Here is a 15622-nt window from a genome sequence, read left to right on the forward strand (position 1 = left end):
TCAACACTCCCAAACCCTTATCTCCTTAAACCGAAATTAAACTTTTTATGTACATTAATATTCAAAAATATCCACTTTTTTTCTTTAACGTGGAACCAAGCCTATGGGTGAGCCTTCCAGTTCATTAGGGAAATGACAAAAATAACAATGTGCTGGTATAACTGAGAGCTCATAATTAAGATAATACATTAAAATAACATGGTAAGAGACAGCAATCTGCAATATGAAGCTGCAAAACAAGCAGTTTGTACAGCTAAAAATAGCTGAATGTGGATGAGACCAGAAGCCAGACCCATAAAATGTACAACTGGATGAGGTTTTACTTGATGATACATGGCAATTCCCTCTAATACAGAAACCCACATTAAGAATTCCATCTGAAGAAAAATCACCTAAAAAAGTCATGAAAAAGATTCTTTAGTGTAATTCTTAACCGCTTTCCCTGTTTAAAATGTTGAAAGTAACAAGTTAAACAACTGCATAATTGAAATCACACACACACAAAACTCCAAACTCCAGATTATTCTTTAAAAAATATATATAAATAAAAGATAGAGTAAGGCACTGACAATGGAAGTTAACTGGTCTAGGCAATAAAAAATGTTTCAAAATAAACATTCCTTTTAAAGAAGTCCACTTCCAGAACAATTTACAGATGTTTAAATTGAGGAAAACATTTCAGGAATTTTCTTCATATAATGGACTGATATGGTGCCCCGAGTTTGAACTGCCAAAATGCAAACGATCCCAGCTGAGGAAGAAGGGTCTTATCTAGCAAAACGATCGGTTATTTTCATTTTTAAAAATACAATTTAAATACTTTTTAAATTTAAATATTAAATTCTGGCTCAAGACAGAGGGGGTTCGTCAAAAAACTCAGATCGTATTTTCTCCCTCAACTCCAAAAATCATTTCAAAATCATCCTACATCGCTGCAGAAGTACCAACACAGTCTATGCAAAGTGAACATGCAAAGAAGATCAAACACCCTTAACAAAAAAGGTAAAACAGCGATGTAGGACAATCTGTAAGGTGAGGGAGAACATGATATAAGAGTTTTTCGACAAACCCTAACTAATATGAACTGGAAGTTCAAACTCGGGGCACCATATTAGTCCACTATATGAAGAAAAATCCTGAAATGTTTTCCTCAAAAAACAATTTTTTTTACAACTTAAGACAGAAAGACATGAACATCTTGGATGACAAGGGGTTGAGTACATTATCTGTAAATTGTTGTTCTGGATGTGGACTTCTTTTAATTTGTATTATTTGTTTTTAATGGGATATGGGCATCAGTTGGGTTTAACACTATTGAGAAAAAGAGCATCTCAGCCAACTATTAAATAAATATTAAACAAAATGTGAAATGTGTACAACAAAGAAATTTAAAAAGACAACTAGAAACAATCATCTATGGTTCCTAAGGAAACTTTATTACCAAGGCATGAAAAGAAACAAAATGAGAGACCATTCATATTTCCTGAAAAAATTTATTACCCTCAAAACATATGCAATTCCATTTCAGCAGATAATTTAAATTACTCTTATGAAGATGAATTAGAATAAAATGAAAGAGTAGAGGAAATATTCACAGTGCAAAAACATACACTTTGTAAATCAGCGTGCCCCAATGGCTGGACACCACTTTCCTGTTACCTCTGTAACAATATTTTCATACTGTCATAATGATATGTTTCTCTCCAACTTAAACATATACAAGAGATGAGGTACAAAAGGGCTTTTGCAACTCTTTGCAAATTTTGCAAATCTGCAATCACATTCACATTTCTAAAGTGCTTCCTCTACAATGGCCTTAATGCAAAACCATGATGCAATAAGAATCTGCAACAATTCCAAATGAGAACCAAAACATTCATGAAAATTCAGAACCCAAAATAAAATAACCTTAAAGTAGCTACTCTCTTACATTAGTGGGAGAGGTTAGCAAGGTCAAAAAAAAGCATGTTGTTAACCATTGAGAAACAGCAAACAATGAAATCTGAACAGTACTTAAACTTTTCTGCAGAACAGTTATTTTTCAATTCTGCTTAAAGATGAGTAAATTAAACCAATGGTTAAACCTAAAATCAAATCAAACGGATGCTTTAGCCTTATGTTCGTCTCTCTCACTCTCATCTTTCTCCTTGTCATCTTTGTCTTTGTCCTTGCTCTTTTTAGACTTCTTTTTCTTATGTTTGTGTTTCTGTCCTTTGAGGTCTGATTCAGACTCATTACTCGTATGTTTCTTATGCTTTTTGTGTTTTTTGTGCTTCTTGTGTTTCTTCTTTTCCTTCTTCTCCTTTTTGTCCTTTTTCTTCTTTTTGCTGTCCTGACTGCCCGGAGAACTGGGGGTGCTGCTGTGCCCGTGGCTTCCAGATGGGCTCGGACTCTGGCTGCCACTGCTGTCCCTCTCTCGTCCTCTCTGCTCCATTTTGCTCTCAACGTCCGAGGTCTCGCTGTCGCTTTCGCTGTAGTCAGGGACAAACGCCGCCTCGTCCGTTTCCCGTGCTAAATCGGAGGACAGTCTTGTAGAGCGTGCAGATGGGATTGATTTGATGTGGTCGCCATGTGCGCCACCTTTCTCTGCATCAGTCCTAGGCTCTGGAGTCAAAGCTCTATGAGGAGTCCTGTGTTCCCGGTCCTTTGCGGGACGTACATCAGAATGTCTAGAACCCTGACTCTCTTTACTGGATGGCCAGTCCCCTTTGTGGTCCTCTGGCCCTGTTCGTTTCAGCTCTGGGGCATTCTGCGATGGTGCTCTCTTATTCCTACTTGGACTTTGCGACTCCTGAGGCGTTTCAAGAGTTTTTCTTCCAGAGTCTGTGTGCGAGTCCTTTACCCTTGGGGGCGGGGAGGGTGATACTCTCCTCCTGATTGGATTTCTCTCATCTTTTGATCTTAAGTGCTCTCTTGCATCATCTCGATGCTCTGCTTTCCTACTGGTGGGGGCTGTTGTCGTCTCTCTTCCTGCTGGTTTTCTAGAGGTAGGTTCAGTCCTGTCTGCTTGCCTATCTCTGGAGGACTGGGAAGAGGAGCTTCGTTCACTGCTATGGTCGCTGCCCTTCTCCTGTGCGCGCTCTCTTTCCTGATTAGGTGCGCTAGGTTTCCGCTTATCAGTTACCTCACGATCTGCAGTGCTGCTGCGGTCTTTTTCTTTCCCTCTGTCTCGTTCTCGCTCTCTGTCTTTCTCCTTGTCAGTATCTTTCTCCTTATCACCCGACATGTCCTTGGCAGGTTTGACGTCTGCCTCTTTGGAGACAGGTGGAGCTTTGTCAGCATTCGGAGACTCCTTGTCAGCTGATTTCACTGCAGTGTTCTCCTCTGAAGGAGCAGAAGTGGATGTGTTGACACTGCCTGCTTTGGCGGTAACCTTTGAGTCATCGTCCTCAGATTCATAGTCCTCCTTTTCCCACTTGGAACGGGGCACTTGGATCATGACAATTTCATCCTCGGCAGGGGTGGAGCTGTCATTGGTGTATTCCTCTAGGGTCTTCACCACAGTCTTCTTTAGGTCAAGCTTATCCTCGTGCTTTTTGACGGGGCTTCCACCTGTGGAACTGGTGCTGCCGAAACAACAAACATGAGTAAGTTGATAGTACAGATTAAAAGAGAATAAAAGTACTTCAATATTTAAATCATCTCACCTGGTGTAATCAACCAATACGGACCCTGACCCATCAGGAGCATGAACCTTCCTTCTCAATTTTGCTCTGGACTTGTCCAGTCTGCCCTTTCCCGTGGCATGAGCAGAGTCCTCCCCTGAAAGTGGCCGATCAATGCTAGATATTCTCTTGCCAGTTTCCCTGTTGATTCTGATCTTTTTTACAGGCTCGGGCTTAATATCCATCAGAGATGGAATAGCTACTTTCTCCTTTTCAACTGGCCTTTCGCTCTCCAGTCTGGGTTTAGGTTTTGGAGAGCTTTTGGCCATGTCAGCTTCCATTTTTGCTACTTTTACTGGAGGAGCATCTAGCTCTTTTGCAGGTGGCTTGTCATCTTTTCGTTTTCTCTTATCCTGTTTAGTATCAACTGTCTTAGCGGGCATCTTCTCCTCAGTTTTCACAGGCTTCTCTGGCTCTTTTTTAGGGACCTTCCCATCTTTGACAGGACCTTTGTCTTGCTTTGCAGGTTCTTTCACCAATTCTTTCTTGCTTTTGGCCTCATCTTTGATAGGCTTCGGCTCCTGATGGTGTTTGATGGGCCTAGACTGCATCAACTTGCGTGGGAGCATGAGTTTGGACTCTGAGGATTGAGGTTTGCTTGGTTCAGATTTGTGGGATGGTTCATCTTTGACTCTCTTAATGGCTGGTTCAACGGGAGCCACCTTCTCTCGCGGTACATCAGATTCTTTCTCTCTGGCAGGTTTTGTCGTCTTTCCTGATGCTTCCTTCTTCTGCCCACTGTTGTCAGACTTTCGTTTAACTTTGTCAGTTTTGCTTTTAGTCTTCTCTTTCTTTTCCTTTACAGGGGTAGTCTTGTAGAGCACTGCAGCACTATCCATGGGCTCATCTCTGACAGGTGTGGCATCGTCACGACTCGAATTCATCAGCATGGAGTCCTCCTTACGGTCATCTTTCCTGGATTCATCCATAGAGTCAGAGTGGCTGAAAAGGTCACCATCTTCTCTCTTCTTTTTGCGATGCTTTTTATGCTTCATAGACTTGGGGTCTGCAGCAGTGCTGCCACTGGGTTCTCTGTCCTTGAGAGGTTTCAAAGGCTCTTTGTTAAGTCCTCTCCCTGCTCCAGCGGCGTTGACATGAAGGTGGCCATACTTCTCAGCACACTTCTCTTGGTATGTCATGGCTCCTCTGCTTCTCTGTGGGACACCATGGCTCTGAGGTGGCGGCGGATAATCCTCCCGACGTCCCCTGCTGTAGGGGGAGTTTTCTCTTGGTCGGGGAGGAGCAAAACGCTCAGGGGTATAGGGGTCTCTGCCACCTGGAGCACGGCTTCTCATTTGACCACCTGGTGGGTTGTTGTAGTTCTTAAAGTATTTATCGTACCACTCCCTGTACTCTCTTTCCCACTCTCTATATCGCTCTCTCTCATAGGGGTCACTCTGGTCTATGTTGCGGCCATAATAAGCCTTGGCGTCGTAAGGTGGGATCTCTCTGTACCTCCCTGCATATTTGCGCTCACCCTCGATTTGAGAAGGGGGTGGGAGTTTCTTGCCGGGACTGTGATTCCTATAGAGTGGGGATCTGGAGCGGGAACGATAGATTCCAGTTCCTATTCCAGGCATCTCCCGACCCCTATAAGATGGTGATCTACTGCGGGAGCGATGATATGTTGGCGTGCGTGACCTAGATCGATAGCTACGGCTTCGCCCTCGGCCCCTGCGGGAGTACGGTGAGCGAGAGTAGGAGCGTGATCTGGAACGAGAGCGTGAGCGGGATCTTGACCGAGATCGGGAAACTGATCGAGAGTAGGAGCGTGGTGATCTGGACCGAGAGCGAGATTTTGAATAGGAATATGATGAGCCACTGTAAGAGGAATCCCTGTAAGGAGATTTTGATCTGCAAAATAAAGGTAATTGAGGCAATTTAGTTGATGCCAAACGTTCTCCATCAAAAATGGAAAAATCTTGGTGGTGGACAACTATCAATTTTCCTAACCTAGAGTAGGATCGCCTTCTCTCCTTCTGGATCTTTCTGTACTCCAAAAGCTCTTTGGCAAAGTCATTGGTAAACTCCTCAAGTTTAGACTTCTTCTCCCTGGTAACGAATCGACATTGGGAACTATTTATCAAAGACAGGAAGGAAATAAAACTTCGCAGTTAAAACTCAGCAATTCATTACTACATACATGAATATGACGAGAACAATACTCCACACAATTTTTAGGTTTAATTCAAAGGTAACACAAATAATGACAATCATAATATATTAACATTTTCATCTTTGATTATGGAAGGAGTAATGAAACTAACTAATCATTCTTATAAATAAATATATATTTTGTAATATACATGATAGAACTACTTACTCCTCCTTCAGTCTACGCTGCTGACGGTAAAACTCCTCCTTGGATAGAAAAGGTGCCGCTGGAATATTAGGGATAGGGTTGGCTATAGGTGGCTGCGGACCAGGAGGCACCCATGGAGCGGTCACATTTGGTGGGACAGGTGGAAATACAGGTGGTGGAATGTTGTAGGGAGGTGGAGGCTGCTGTCCTGGAGGATACTGTATGGGATACTGCTGTGGAACACCACCAGGTGGCTGAGGCATAGGATGTGGTGGAGGAGGAAAAAGAGCAGGAGGCACATAGACTGGAGGAACTACAGGAGGAAGGTTTTGTACTGGAGGAGGCTGTGTTCTTGGTGGTCGCTCACTAGGACCTCTCCCTCTACTTGAGGACCTGACAGAATAAACAGACAGGAGTAAAGTATCCATCTCTATTGGATTAAACTGCAAAATTTTAAGAATACACTTTGGGATACTTACGGCTCCCATGAAGGACGGTTTCCAGTCGGCCTTGGTCCACTACCCCTTGGCTGCCCTAAAAACACAAAAAAAACCCCAAAACCTTAAATATTAAGAATGGCAAGTCCACAGAAAAAAAACCCACTTGAAATTGTGCTGATATTATCTTACCTGATCTGTGCATGTGGTGCTGAGGCATATTCGGCTTTCCAATTACTGGGACATGGTATCCCTAAGCAACAAATAGAAAGAAGAGGAAAATCACTAAATTGTACTCATGGAAGCATCAACTACTGCTGTTCATGTGATATTGCTTTGGTAATCTATGTGAACCTCTAAATACAAAGCATACTATAAAAAGAAAAATACCTTCGGAATAGTTGTTGTCTGGACAGTGGTGTCTGATGAAGGCACAACAGTAGATGCTGGGACCTCTGGTTCCCTGGGGAGGAACATTGACTCCATAAGACAATTTTGAATCCAATATCGGTTTTACACAACTAGTGGATCCTCTTAAGTTCTAGAAAGCTGGAAAATGACTTACTTTGACAAAGGAGGATCATCCTGCTTAGTAGTGTGCGGAGGAGAATTCACCACAGGGCTATAGTTCGACGCTGCAAGTGCACTGCTGCTGTTTACAGTGGAGCTGCTGGAAGAAGGTGGGGTGCTGGAGGGCTGATGAGTGGCAACAGGAGATAAAGGAGCGGCAGGTGCGCTTTGGGGAGGGGTGCTATCAGCTGCTGAGCTTGGAACATTGGCCATCAGAGGGTCCTGCTGGCGTGAGGTTGTTAGTCTCATAGGTGGCCGCTGGGCAGGAGCCTGTGGTGTTTGGGCTCCTTGAGCAGCTGCTTGATGAGCAGCTGCGGCTTTTCGAATCCTCTTGGTGTATCCAGTTTCATTCCTGAAATTATTCACTGCCTGGGGTTGGAGAGAATAAGTTGTGTTAATGTTCTACTATTAACTTAGAGGTGAAGATAAAATAAAATGATTAATTAGGATAGGGATTTCTTACTTGGCGCAAAAATTTGTTCGCGATCAAAGCATCAGGAGATACATCTGATTGTTTGCAGGTTGGGCAAACATGTTCGTCAGACTCCAGCAAACACGTTCGAATACCTGCGGCCAAAAGACTGTAAGCTTTCAAAGATCAAAAACATTTTTTATTTGTTTGTACAGACACTTACACTCATCACAGTAGCTATTTCCACAGCAGGGGATAACCACAGCGTCCGTCATAAGATCCTTGCAGATCAAACAGAGCAGCTCGTCAGGTACTGGATCTTCTTCCTCTGAGGATGAAGATTGATTCTGGGGCAAAAACGGTGGCTTCTCTTTCTTCCCAATGGCATAGGCCTCACTAAGCACAGAAAGCACAATGTTATTAGCAAAACTCACATCTGGTCAAGGTCACTTCCCGTTGTGGTTTTGTAAATCTGCAATATGATCCCGCAACACAATCACTTACAGCACGACCAATTATACTTACGCATCAATAGTAGGAATGGCATATATTCCACTGTTGGTCAACATGACTCCCTTTCTGTTTGGATCATCAACCTCCACCATGAAACTCCGAGGAATTCCTGTGCTTTTCTTTATCCGTTGAGGAGCTTCAAAACTTCGATCCTGCTAACGCACAGTCGATGTTCAAGGTTAAATTTCTTCTCTGACTAAATGAGCACACTAAAGGTAAAAACATTTACAAAAGCAAACAGCTGTCATGTTAAAGCAGCTGTGGTAATGAAAACCCAATTACCCCATTCGTTGGGCAGTTTCGAATATAATGTCCAGTTTTTCCACAACGAAAGCATGTGTAGTTTGGAGGAGGTGGACCAACAAGCTTCTTTGCATAACTAATGAATAGAAACTTGTGTTAGAATTGATGCAGAGAGCAATTTAAACAACAACAACAAGTCAATGTCTTGAATTGCACACTTACTGGATTGGGTCATAGTCATGGTTGGACTGAGACATCATTGCTTTTATTTTGTCTTCCTCGGATGCATTTGTTTCAGCAAGATTGGCTGTCTGTTTAACAGGCAATAATGTTTTCACAAATAAAATCAATGTTGGAATGTTCAATCGAGACCAAAAATTTACTGAAACCTTGTCCTGTAAGAAACAGCGTCCTGCCTCCATTAATGTGAGATCTTTAAAAATACTACAAAATAGTACGAGTACCACCTCAGGCCTTAAAATGAGAAACAAAGCTTTTTATATTGACCACAGCAAGAGAGCATAAATGTAAAATTCATAATTAAAAGACCAACATGCAAGGCTTAATTCCAATTACACACATGCATTGCCCATGGTCTAAGAGATGTTTTTCCATTTGATAAATTTTATTGCAATGTGTCTTTTTTTGGCATGTGTCAGATGAACAGATTATTTCATACTAACAAACGCAATGCATTCATGGCATAAGACATGTACACAGAACCAAAACGAAATGGCATGATCTCCTGCATTCAGGGTATCAACCTGAAAATTAAATTTGCAAGTAAAAAAAAAAAAAAAAAAATTATACTATATTGTGAAATTTTGACATCACATGAATAAGATAATTAACTATTAGCAATATAAAGTATAATCATACCAAAGTATGATACATAATGCTGCTGGTGTCATTAAAGTCCAGTATGAAGAAAAAGTATTTACTTCCAAAAGAAGTCCTTTTGGGAAAAAAAAAAAAAAAAAAAAAAAAATAGAAGGAATTAAAAGCATCTGTGGAAAAAATTCAGCATGATCCGCAGGCTTTGATCTTCAGTGAGAAAAACTAAGGATTCCAGAGTGCTTCATTTTTCAGTGTTTAAAAAAAAACAAACAAACAAAAAAAAAAAAACCTGCAATTAACATGATGTTGCATGTGGGCAAGAGGTTTAAACGGTACTCCACTCCACACTGATAAAGGCAATAAGCTCACTCTTTACAGGACAAGGTTTTCACACAAGTATGAACACATTTATACATTTAGCACTAAAAAAACAAAAACAAAACAAAAAAAAAAACAAAAAAAGCATTATCAGCAACAATTCTTAATAGAAATTTTACATTTAAAACAAAAAAGATGTAATTATTGATACGCAGCATGTAAAAATGCTGAATTATCAATATTGTTAAACAAGACTGTCTAATGCAAAACATACAATTTCACATAATGAGTATTACACAACAAATTTCACATAATATTGTGCATACATGAACACACAAGCTGGATGTGACAAACCACAAGATTTTTGACAAAATATTGCGCACTTGTGGCTACATTATGGCTTGCCAAATCCAAAACACTGAAATTAGAAACCGTAGAGTGGAGTGCATCAAGTAGTGGCAGAATTTAAAATACCTTTGAAAGCAGGGCCAGTGAAATGGATGGAGAATCATCAATCTGTCATTGGAAAAAAACATTAAAACAAAGAGGGGTTTCACCACTATGACAAGGCACAATTCTATCATGCCCAACAGAGAGAAATTGGACAAAAAAAAAAAAAAAAATTCTTCAAAATGAACACTATACAAACAAATCAACTGGTATATTTACAACCAGTTCCTATCGGACACACATTAAATTTTACGAGCTTAATGTCAACACCAGGCTGTAAATGCGACATTTACATAATTTATCTTAAATTCATTACCAATTAATGGATATTTCTTAGCTTTGATTTACTGTGGAGAAAGAGGTATAGTGTAATAACTATGTTCCACAGATTGATTCAATTACTTGTAATCTAAAATTGAGGTCCAAAAAAAATAAAAAAATAAAAAAACCTATGGTGAGTGAACACACAGGGCCTTAAGAAAGATGTGAGCGAATTAAATACTGATGTTTTATTGTAAAACCTTGCAGTAAATCATATAAAAATGCAATGTATTCATGTAGAAATATAACTATAATACAACAGTTTATATAGGATATTAAAATACGCATTTAAAACTGTTCACTGAAATCAGGTACTTTTGTAAAATTGTCCTACAAAATGTGCTTTCACTATCTTTTATAGGTAGTTTGGGTCTCAACATCACACAAGTACATGGGAGACAAGAATACTACATGTGCTATCACAAAAATGAATAAACGTATAAATAAATAGTAAAGCATTATAGTATAATATAGGTTTAGCTGTCACATATCAGCAATCCCAGTAGCTGTTTTGCAAACATTTGAATTAAGACATCAAATATGAAAAACAAGTACAAAAAAGTCACATGATTAAAATACGAAAAGGCAGATTGCTGTGGGGAATTAAAGTACAATGTTCAGAAAAAGGAAAAAGTTTAGTTTTGTTAGAACAAAAGACACTTTAAGCGTAATTCAAGTCAGAATGACACAAATATTAGCTGCAACTACTACCCAAGAATCACTGATATAGACTTTTCACAATTTACCAATAAAATGCAAAAATCTCACTATAAAGACCAAAATAAGACAATTGTATTGTATACAACTACACAATTGTGTTGACAGTTGGTCAGGAATTTCACCCAAAGCTGTCTGTGTGCTTTCATTGGAATACAGCTTTTGTAAAATAATACAATAAGCTACAACAAAAATGTAAGACACTTCTTAGGTACGACTAGTTCAAATAGTTTTAATCGTGACAATTATTAAGGTTTAGAATGACTATCCTCTCATCAAATACTATAGATAGGGAACTGTATATTAGTAATCAACACCTATATGGGCCAATACACACCATTTACAAAACAATTAGCTCTTTTAAAGTGGGATGGGGGGGTAATAGTAGGGAAATAGTAATAAAAATCAATACGTAAATTATTGGAACTTTTTCCATTAATGAACATTAAATCAAAACTAAATAAGAGTCTAGTCTCATTTGACTCTTTAAAACGCCAAGAGGCAGTTTCCTAAACACACACTGAGCCAAGTCAAGAACAAATGTCCAGGATAAAAATATACTAAAACACGATTCGCATGTTCAGTTAGTTCAAGGCCAGGCTCATTTATGTTTTAGGTGATACACCTACATTAAAAAAAATAGACATCTCTCACACACACACATACTCACTTAAACATTCACACAACTAAATTAAACTATTTTTCCTTATAAAAGCAATTGAGTAAACATGAGTAGTCAGACACTGAAGCTGTATGATACAAGGTGAAATTAATAAATAACACAATGTATTTTTTTTTATTTAAAAACAAAAAACAGACAGCTTTTTACAGATGTGTCACTTTAAGGACAAACAAACTGAACATTGGCCATGTTCAAGGATTATATAGATCAATATGATCTTACACTACACTGTACAACAGAATTCATATTTGTAGAGAACTTCTTCAATGTGAAACACAGTGTATTAGCATGCGCACAGACTTCTGTACACACTGGAAATCTTATTTTAAAAAAAACATGAAAATCAATAGCGAATCACACAATATAAACATTCAGCTCGACAAACTTTGTTATCTTCAAACAGGTTTCAAAGACAACATTGAGGAGCATGAGGAAAGTTCCCTAAATGATTTCAAGACAAAGCAACTGCTGAGGAGTTTGAAAATGTGTGTAATGAGACAAGGAAATGAGGTGTTTTTACATACTGCTTTTGAAGATCCACTTGGTTCAGATCGATCGCTGCAAAACAAAACAAAGAGAGGTTAACTTCCAATTAATATGAAATTTTCACACAAACCACAAATTCATGACTTTAAAAAGTACTGCAAGACCACATTCAAACGGCTTTACTGAAATTAGATGCATTACAATCTGAAGCTGGCAATTATTCCCTGCTAGGACACAATTTTTTTTTTTATAAATTCGTATTTATACGTATTTTTATCAATTTATAAATTATAGTAAAAACGTCATTTAAACCTTTTTGTAGTGAACTCAAAAGTAGTTGGTTAAAATTAGTAATACCGAAACTTTTGTATGCAAAAAATGCAGAGAATTGAACCGGATCCGAACTTTGTAAATGACGGATGAAAGTTTCAGAGGCAGTGCGTAAGCTGAGGTTGAATTATTTAACATGCGAAAATTTCAAACTCAGACCATTACTCTTTTCTATACAATGAAAACAAAGAGGTTGTGATAGGTTTGACAACTCAAAATGTCATTGTTTCTCAGCCCACGTCCAGTCACAGCACATTAAGCTCAAATATAAAGAAGTGCAAATAAGATGCGACAACTTCAGTACAAGAGAACAATGACGAAACACAAAAACGCCTCACAATTTTGAACTAATATTAGGGCAAGTAAATTACATTGGTTCAATTTTAGTTTTTAGGGTTGTTTAATGAAACTAAAAGCTCATCTTTGAGAACATGCTTCAAACTGATCTAAATACAAACCCACAGTTGCAGTTAACACTAAGTTAAAGTATTAAATGTACTTACATGACATATGTTTTGCTTGTCGACTTAAGCCCTCCAATAGGGATTCGTCTGATGATGACAGACGAGTTTTTGGGGATGAGGGCTCCATCATCAGTGTATTCTGTAAACACAAGCAAGATTGACAAGAACATTAATCAAAGTGGCACATTTTCCATTCATTTGTCTATATGCGTGCGTAAAAAACGCAAGCACACGTCGTAAACACGTACATACAAAATGGAGCCTTCACTACACAAGTGTACAGACATAAACAACGTTTACATTTAAGTAATATTCATATATTTCATAACAGTCACAATATAATTGATTCGACATTCGAGTAATATAACACCAACGCTGGTGGCCTTAATACACGAGTTAGCAAACATTAGCTTCGAGCTTGCTACAGTGATAAACACATTTTCCAAACAAATATACGTTATATCTTTCAGGCTGCATACACATTTTCGTTTCAGTTAGCTCATAGCAACCTCAAAAATGGAGGATAAACATGTTATTCGTCCAGCTTACCTTCTTTAGTCTGAGCGTTGGTGATTTGCAGGTCGCAATCCGCGGCCTTCAGCTTTTCTCGCCCCATGATCTGGCGTTTCAAATCACTGAGCGTGATATGAAGGCCATCGAAGGTGACCGTGTCGTAGTTAAGTTTAGAAGAAAACTTGTAATGGACACAAGACATGTTTAAACAATCCTCGTGGTCAGACACCACCACACACAACCAAACTCAACTACAATTCGCACGACCGCCTGGGCTCTCCCAGCGATCACCCTTACTCAGTGTCAGTTTATCAGCTTAACAGTTTAAGAATAATAGCCATGTTTGCTCATCATCTCAACCCTCTTAAATTAAGAGTCACCACTAAGGAGGTCGTGTGGATTCTGCCTCAACTGCGAACTGAAAATATCAAGTGTTCAAAGAGAGTGTGATCAAGTGTAACACGCAATCTTAATGACGCAAGTGACTTTAAAAGTCCACGGGATTTCCCGGCAGAAGCCAGAAAATCTCCTGCTGTTTCTCAGTGTCCCAGGACCATATGGCGGTTAGCCGTGAGCTGTCCGTAAGGTCCAACTCTGATAAAGAAATATGCAGTTCAAACAGTGTCCGTATGGGTGAACGTGTAGAGTCCTGTCAAATATGTCGCCCCAGTGTCCACGTCAAAGTTCCTCCGAAATGTTTGTTCGGTGTAGTCCAAATTTCAACAAAATACAAACCGACGTAGTTTGAAGCAAGGCCTGAAACAATGTGGCTAGCAGCTAGTGTGACCAACCTAAAATGGCGTCCATCACACATACAAAAACAAAAGACTACAGCAAAACCATTACAAAACGCTAAAACAAAATGAGCAAGCAAAACGGTTCTCCTTTTATCAAAATACTGCCGCGGTAATCCAGTCGCCCCGTCCTCAACTCTGATGACCACAACGATGTTCAAGTCACAATTTGAACGTACTGACTACATTCGGTTGCGAAAACAACCTAACGGCTCCACGCACTCGAGGGGTTTCCGCAGAAAGCGCAGGGGCAAAGAACGAAGACGTTACTAGGAGGGGCCACGACTACGCATGCGCACATGCTACCAATTGCGGGAGGTCAACATGGAGCGAAATAAATATATGATAAAAAAAAAACAGTTTAAATAATAATTAAACATGATTAATGTTATTAATAATAGTAAAAACACATATAAGCTTTACACAAAAGGTTTATGTTTTTAAGAAAAATGTTTGCAATTATCAATGTAATCGACCAACTAAGTAAGGCGATAACTATGTTATTTTTTTAACCTATTCTGAAACTGACTTCATCCAGTGTTTAGATCGTTGTACTAGAAATGTAATCAAATTAGCGCATATTTAATTAATTAATGCCTTATTTGAATATTTAAACGTAACATTTAATAACATGTAATACAAAAAATGTTTGCAATTACACTACCGTTCAAAAGTTTGGGGTCAGTACATTTTTATTGTTTATTTTTTTCTTTAAGAAATTAATACTTTTATTCACCAAGGATGTATTAAGTTAATAATTAAAAGTTTATTAAAAGTTAATAATCAATAATTTACATTGTTATAAAATATTTATATTTTGAATAAACACCGTACTTTTTAAACTTGTTATTCATGAAAGAATCCTGAAAAAAAAAAAAAAATCACAGGTTCCAAAAAATATTTGGCAGTACAACTGTTGATATTATCCAACATTGATCATTCTAATAATAAATCCGCATATTAGAATGATTTCTGAAGGATCATGTGACACTTAAGACTGGAGTAACAGCTGATAAAAATTCAGCTTTTCATCACAGGAATAAATTCTATTTTAACGTATGTTAAAATAAAAAACATTATTTTATATTGTAAAAACATTTTGCAGTATTACTGGGTTTTTTTTCTATATTTTTAATCAAATAAATGCAGCCTTGATGAGCATAAGAGACTTCTTTAAAGACTATTACAAGTCTTACTGACCCCAAACTTTTGAACGGTAGTGTATCAATGTAATCGACCAACTAAGTAAGGCGATAACTATTAGTTATTTTTTTTAACCTATTCACCTATTTTTTAACCTATTTTAACCTATTCACCTATTGCAAACATTTGTATTACATGTTATTAAATGTTAGGTTTAAATATTCAAATAATGCATTAATTAATTAAATATGCGCTAATTTGCATACATTTCTAGTACAACAATCTAAACACTGGATGAAGTCAGTTTCAGAATTCTTGTTTAATTTTTTTGACATATTACAGTCAAAGTTTTTATTTGGGTATCTCATTTTTGTTACGCTATAATTCAGAAAATGTTTAGAACAGACAGAAAACACTATATTTTC

The 15622-nt window shown here is 38.3% G+C and overlaps 1 protein-coding gene across 3 annotated transcripts; it reads right to left on the minus strand.

Annotated features, from left to right (window-relative positions):
- Positions 1-1415: 1415 nt before the first annotated feature.
- On the minus strand, positions 1416-14306 carry rbbp6 (retinoblastoma binding protein 6). Of its 3 annotated transcripts, none has more exons than XM_051105862.1 (17): positions 13297-14306; positions 12787-12886; positions 11992-12025; positions 9772-9813; positions 8365-8453; positions 8182-8278; positions 7912-8051; positions 7610-7782; positions 7438-7541; positions 6970-7343; positions 6795-6867; positions 6597-6657; positions 6447-6501; positions 5989-6360; positions 5619-5741; positions 3648-5519; positions 1416-3566 (listed from the first exon to the last, which is right to left on the minus strand). In XM_051105862.1, exons 1-17 carry the CDS (start codon positions 13460-13462, stop codon positions 2096-2098), a joined length of 5346 nt encoding a protein of 1781 aa, XP_050961819.1. In that variant the 5' UTR covers positions 13463-14306; the 3' UTR covers positions 1416-2095. The 3 variants fall into 3 exon arrangements, with proteins under 3 accessions (XP_050961819.1, XP_050961820.1, XP_050961818.1); XM_051105863.1 differs by having other exon boundaries at positions 5619-5717; positions 7912-8054; XM_051105861.1 differs by having other exon boundaries at positions 7912-8054.
- Positions 14307-15622: the final 1316 nt, after the last annotated feature.

Source organism: Labeo rohita, chromosome 3 (assembly GCF_022985175.1).
Source record: "Labeo rohita strain BAU-BD-2019 chromosome 3, IGBB_LRoh.1.0, whole genome shotgun sequence".
NCBI classification, from domain to species: domain Eukaryota; kingdom Metazoa; phylum Chordata; class Actinopteri; order Cypriniformes; family Cyprinidae; genus Labeo; species Labeo rohita.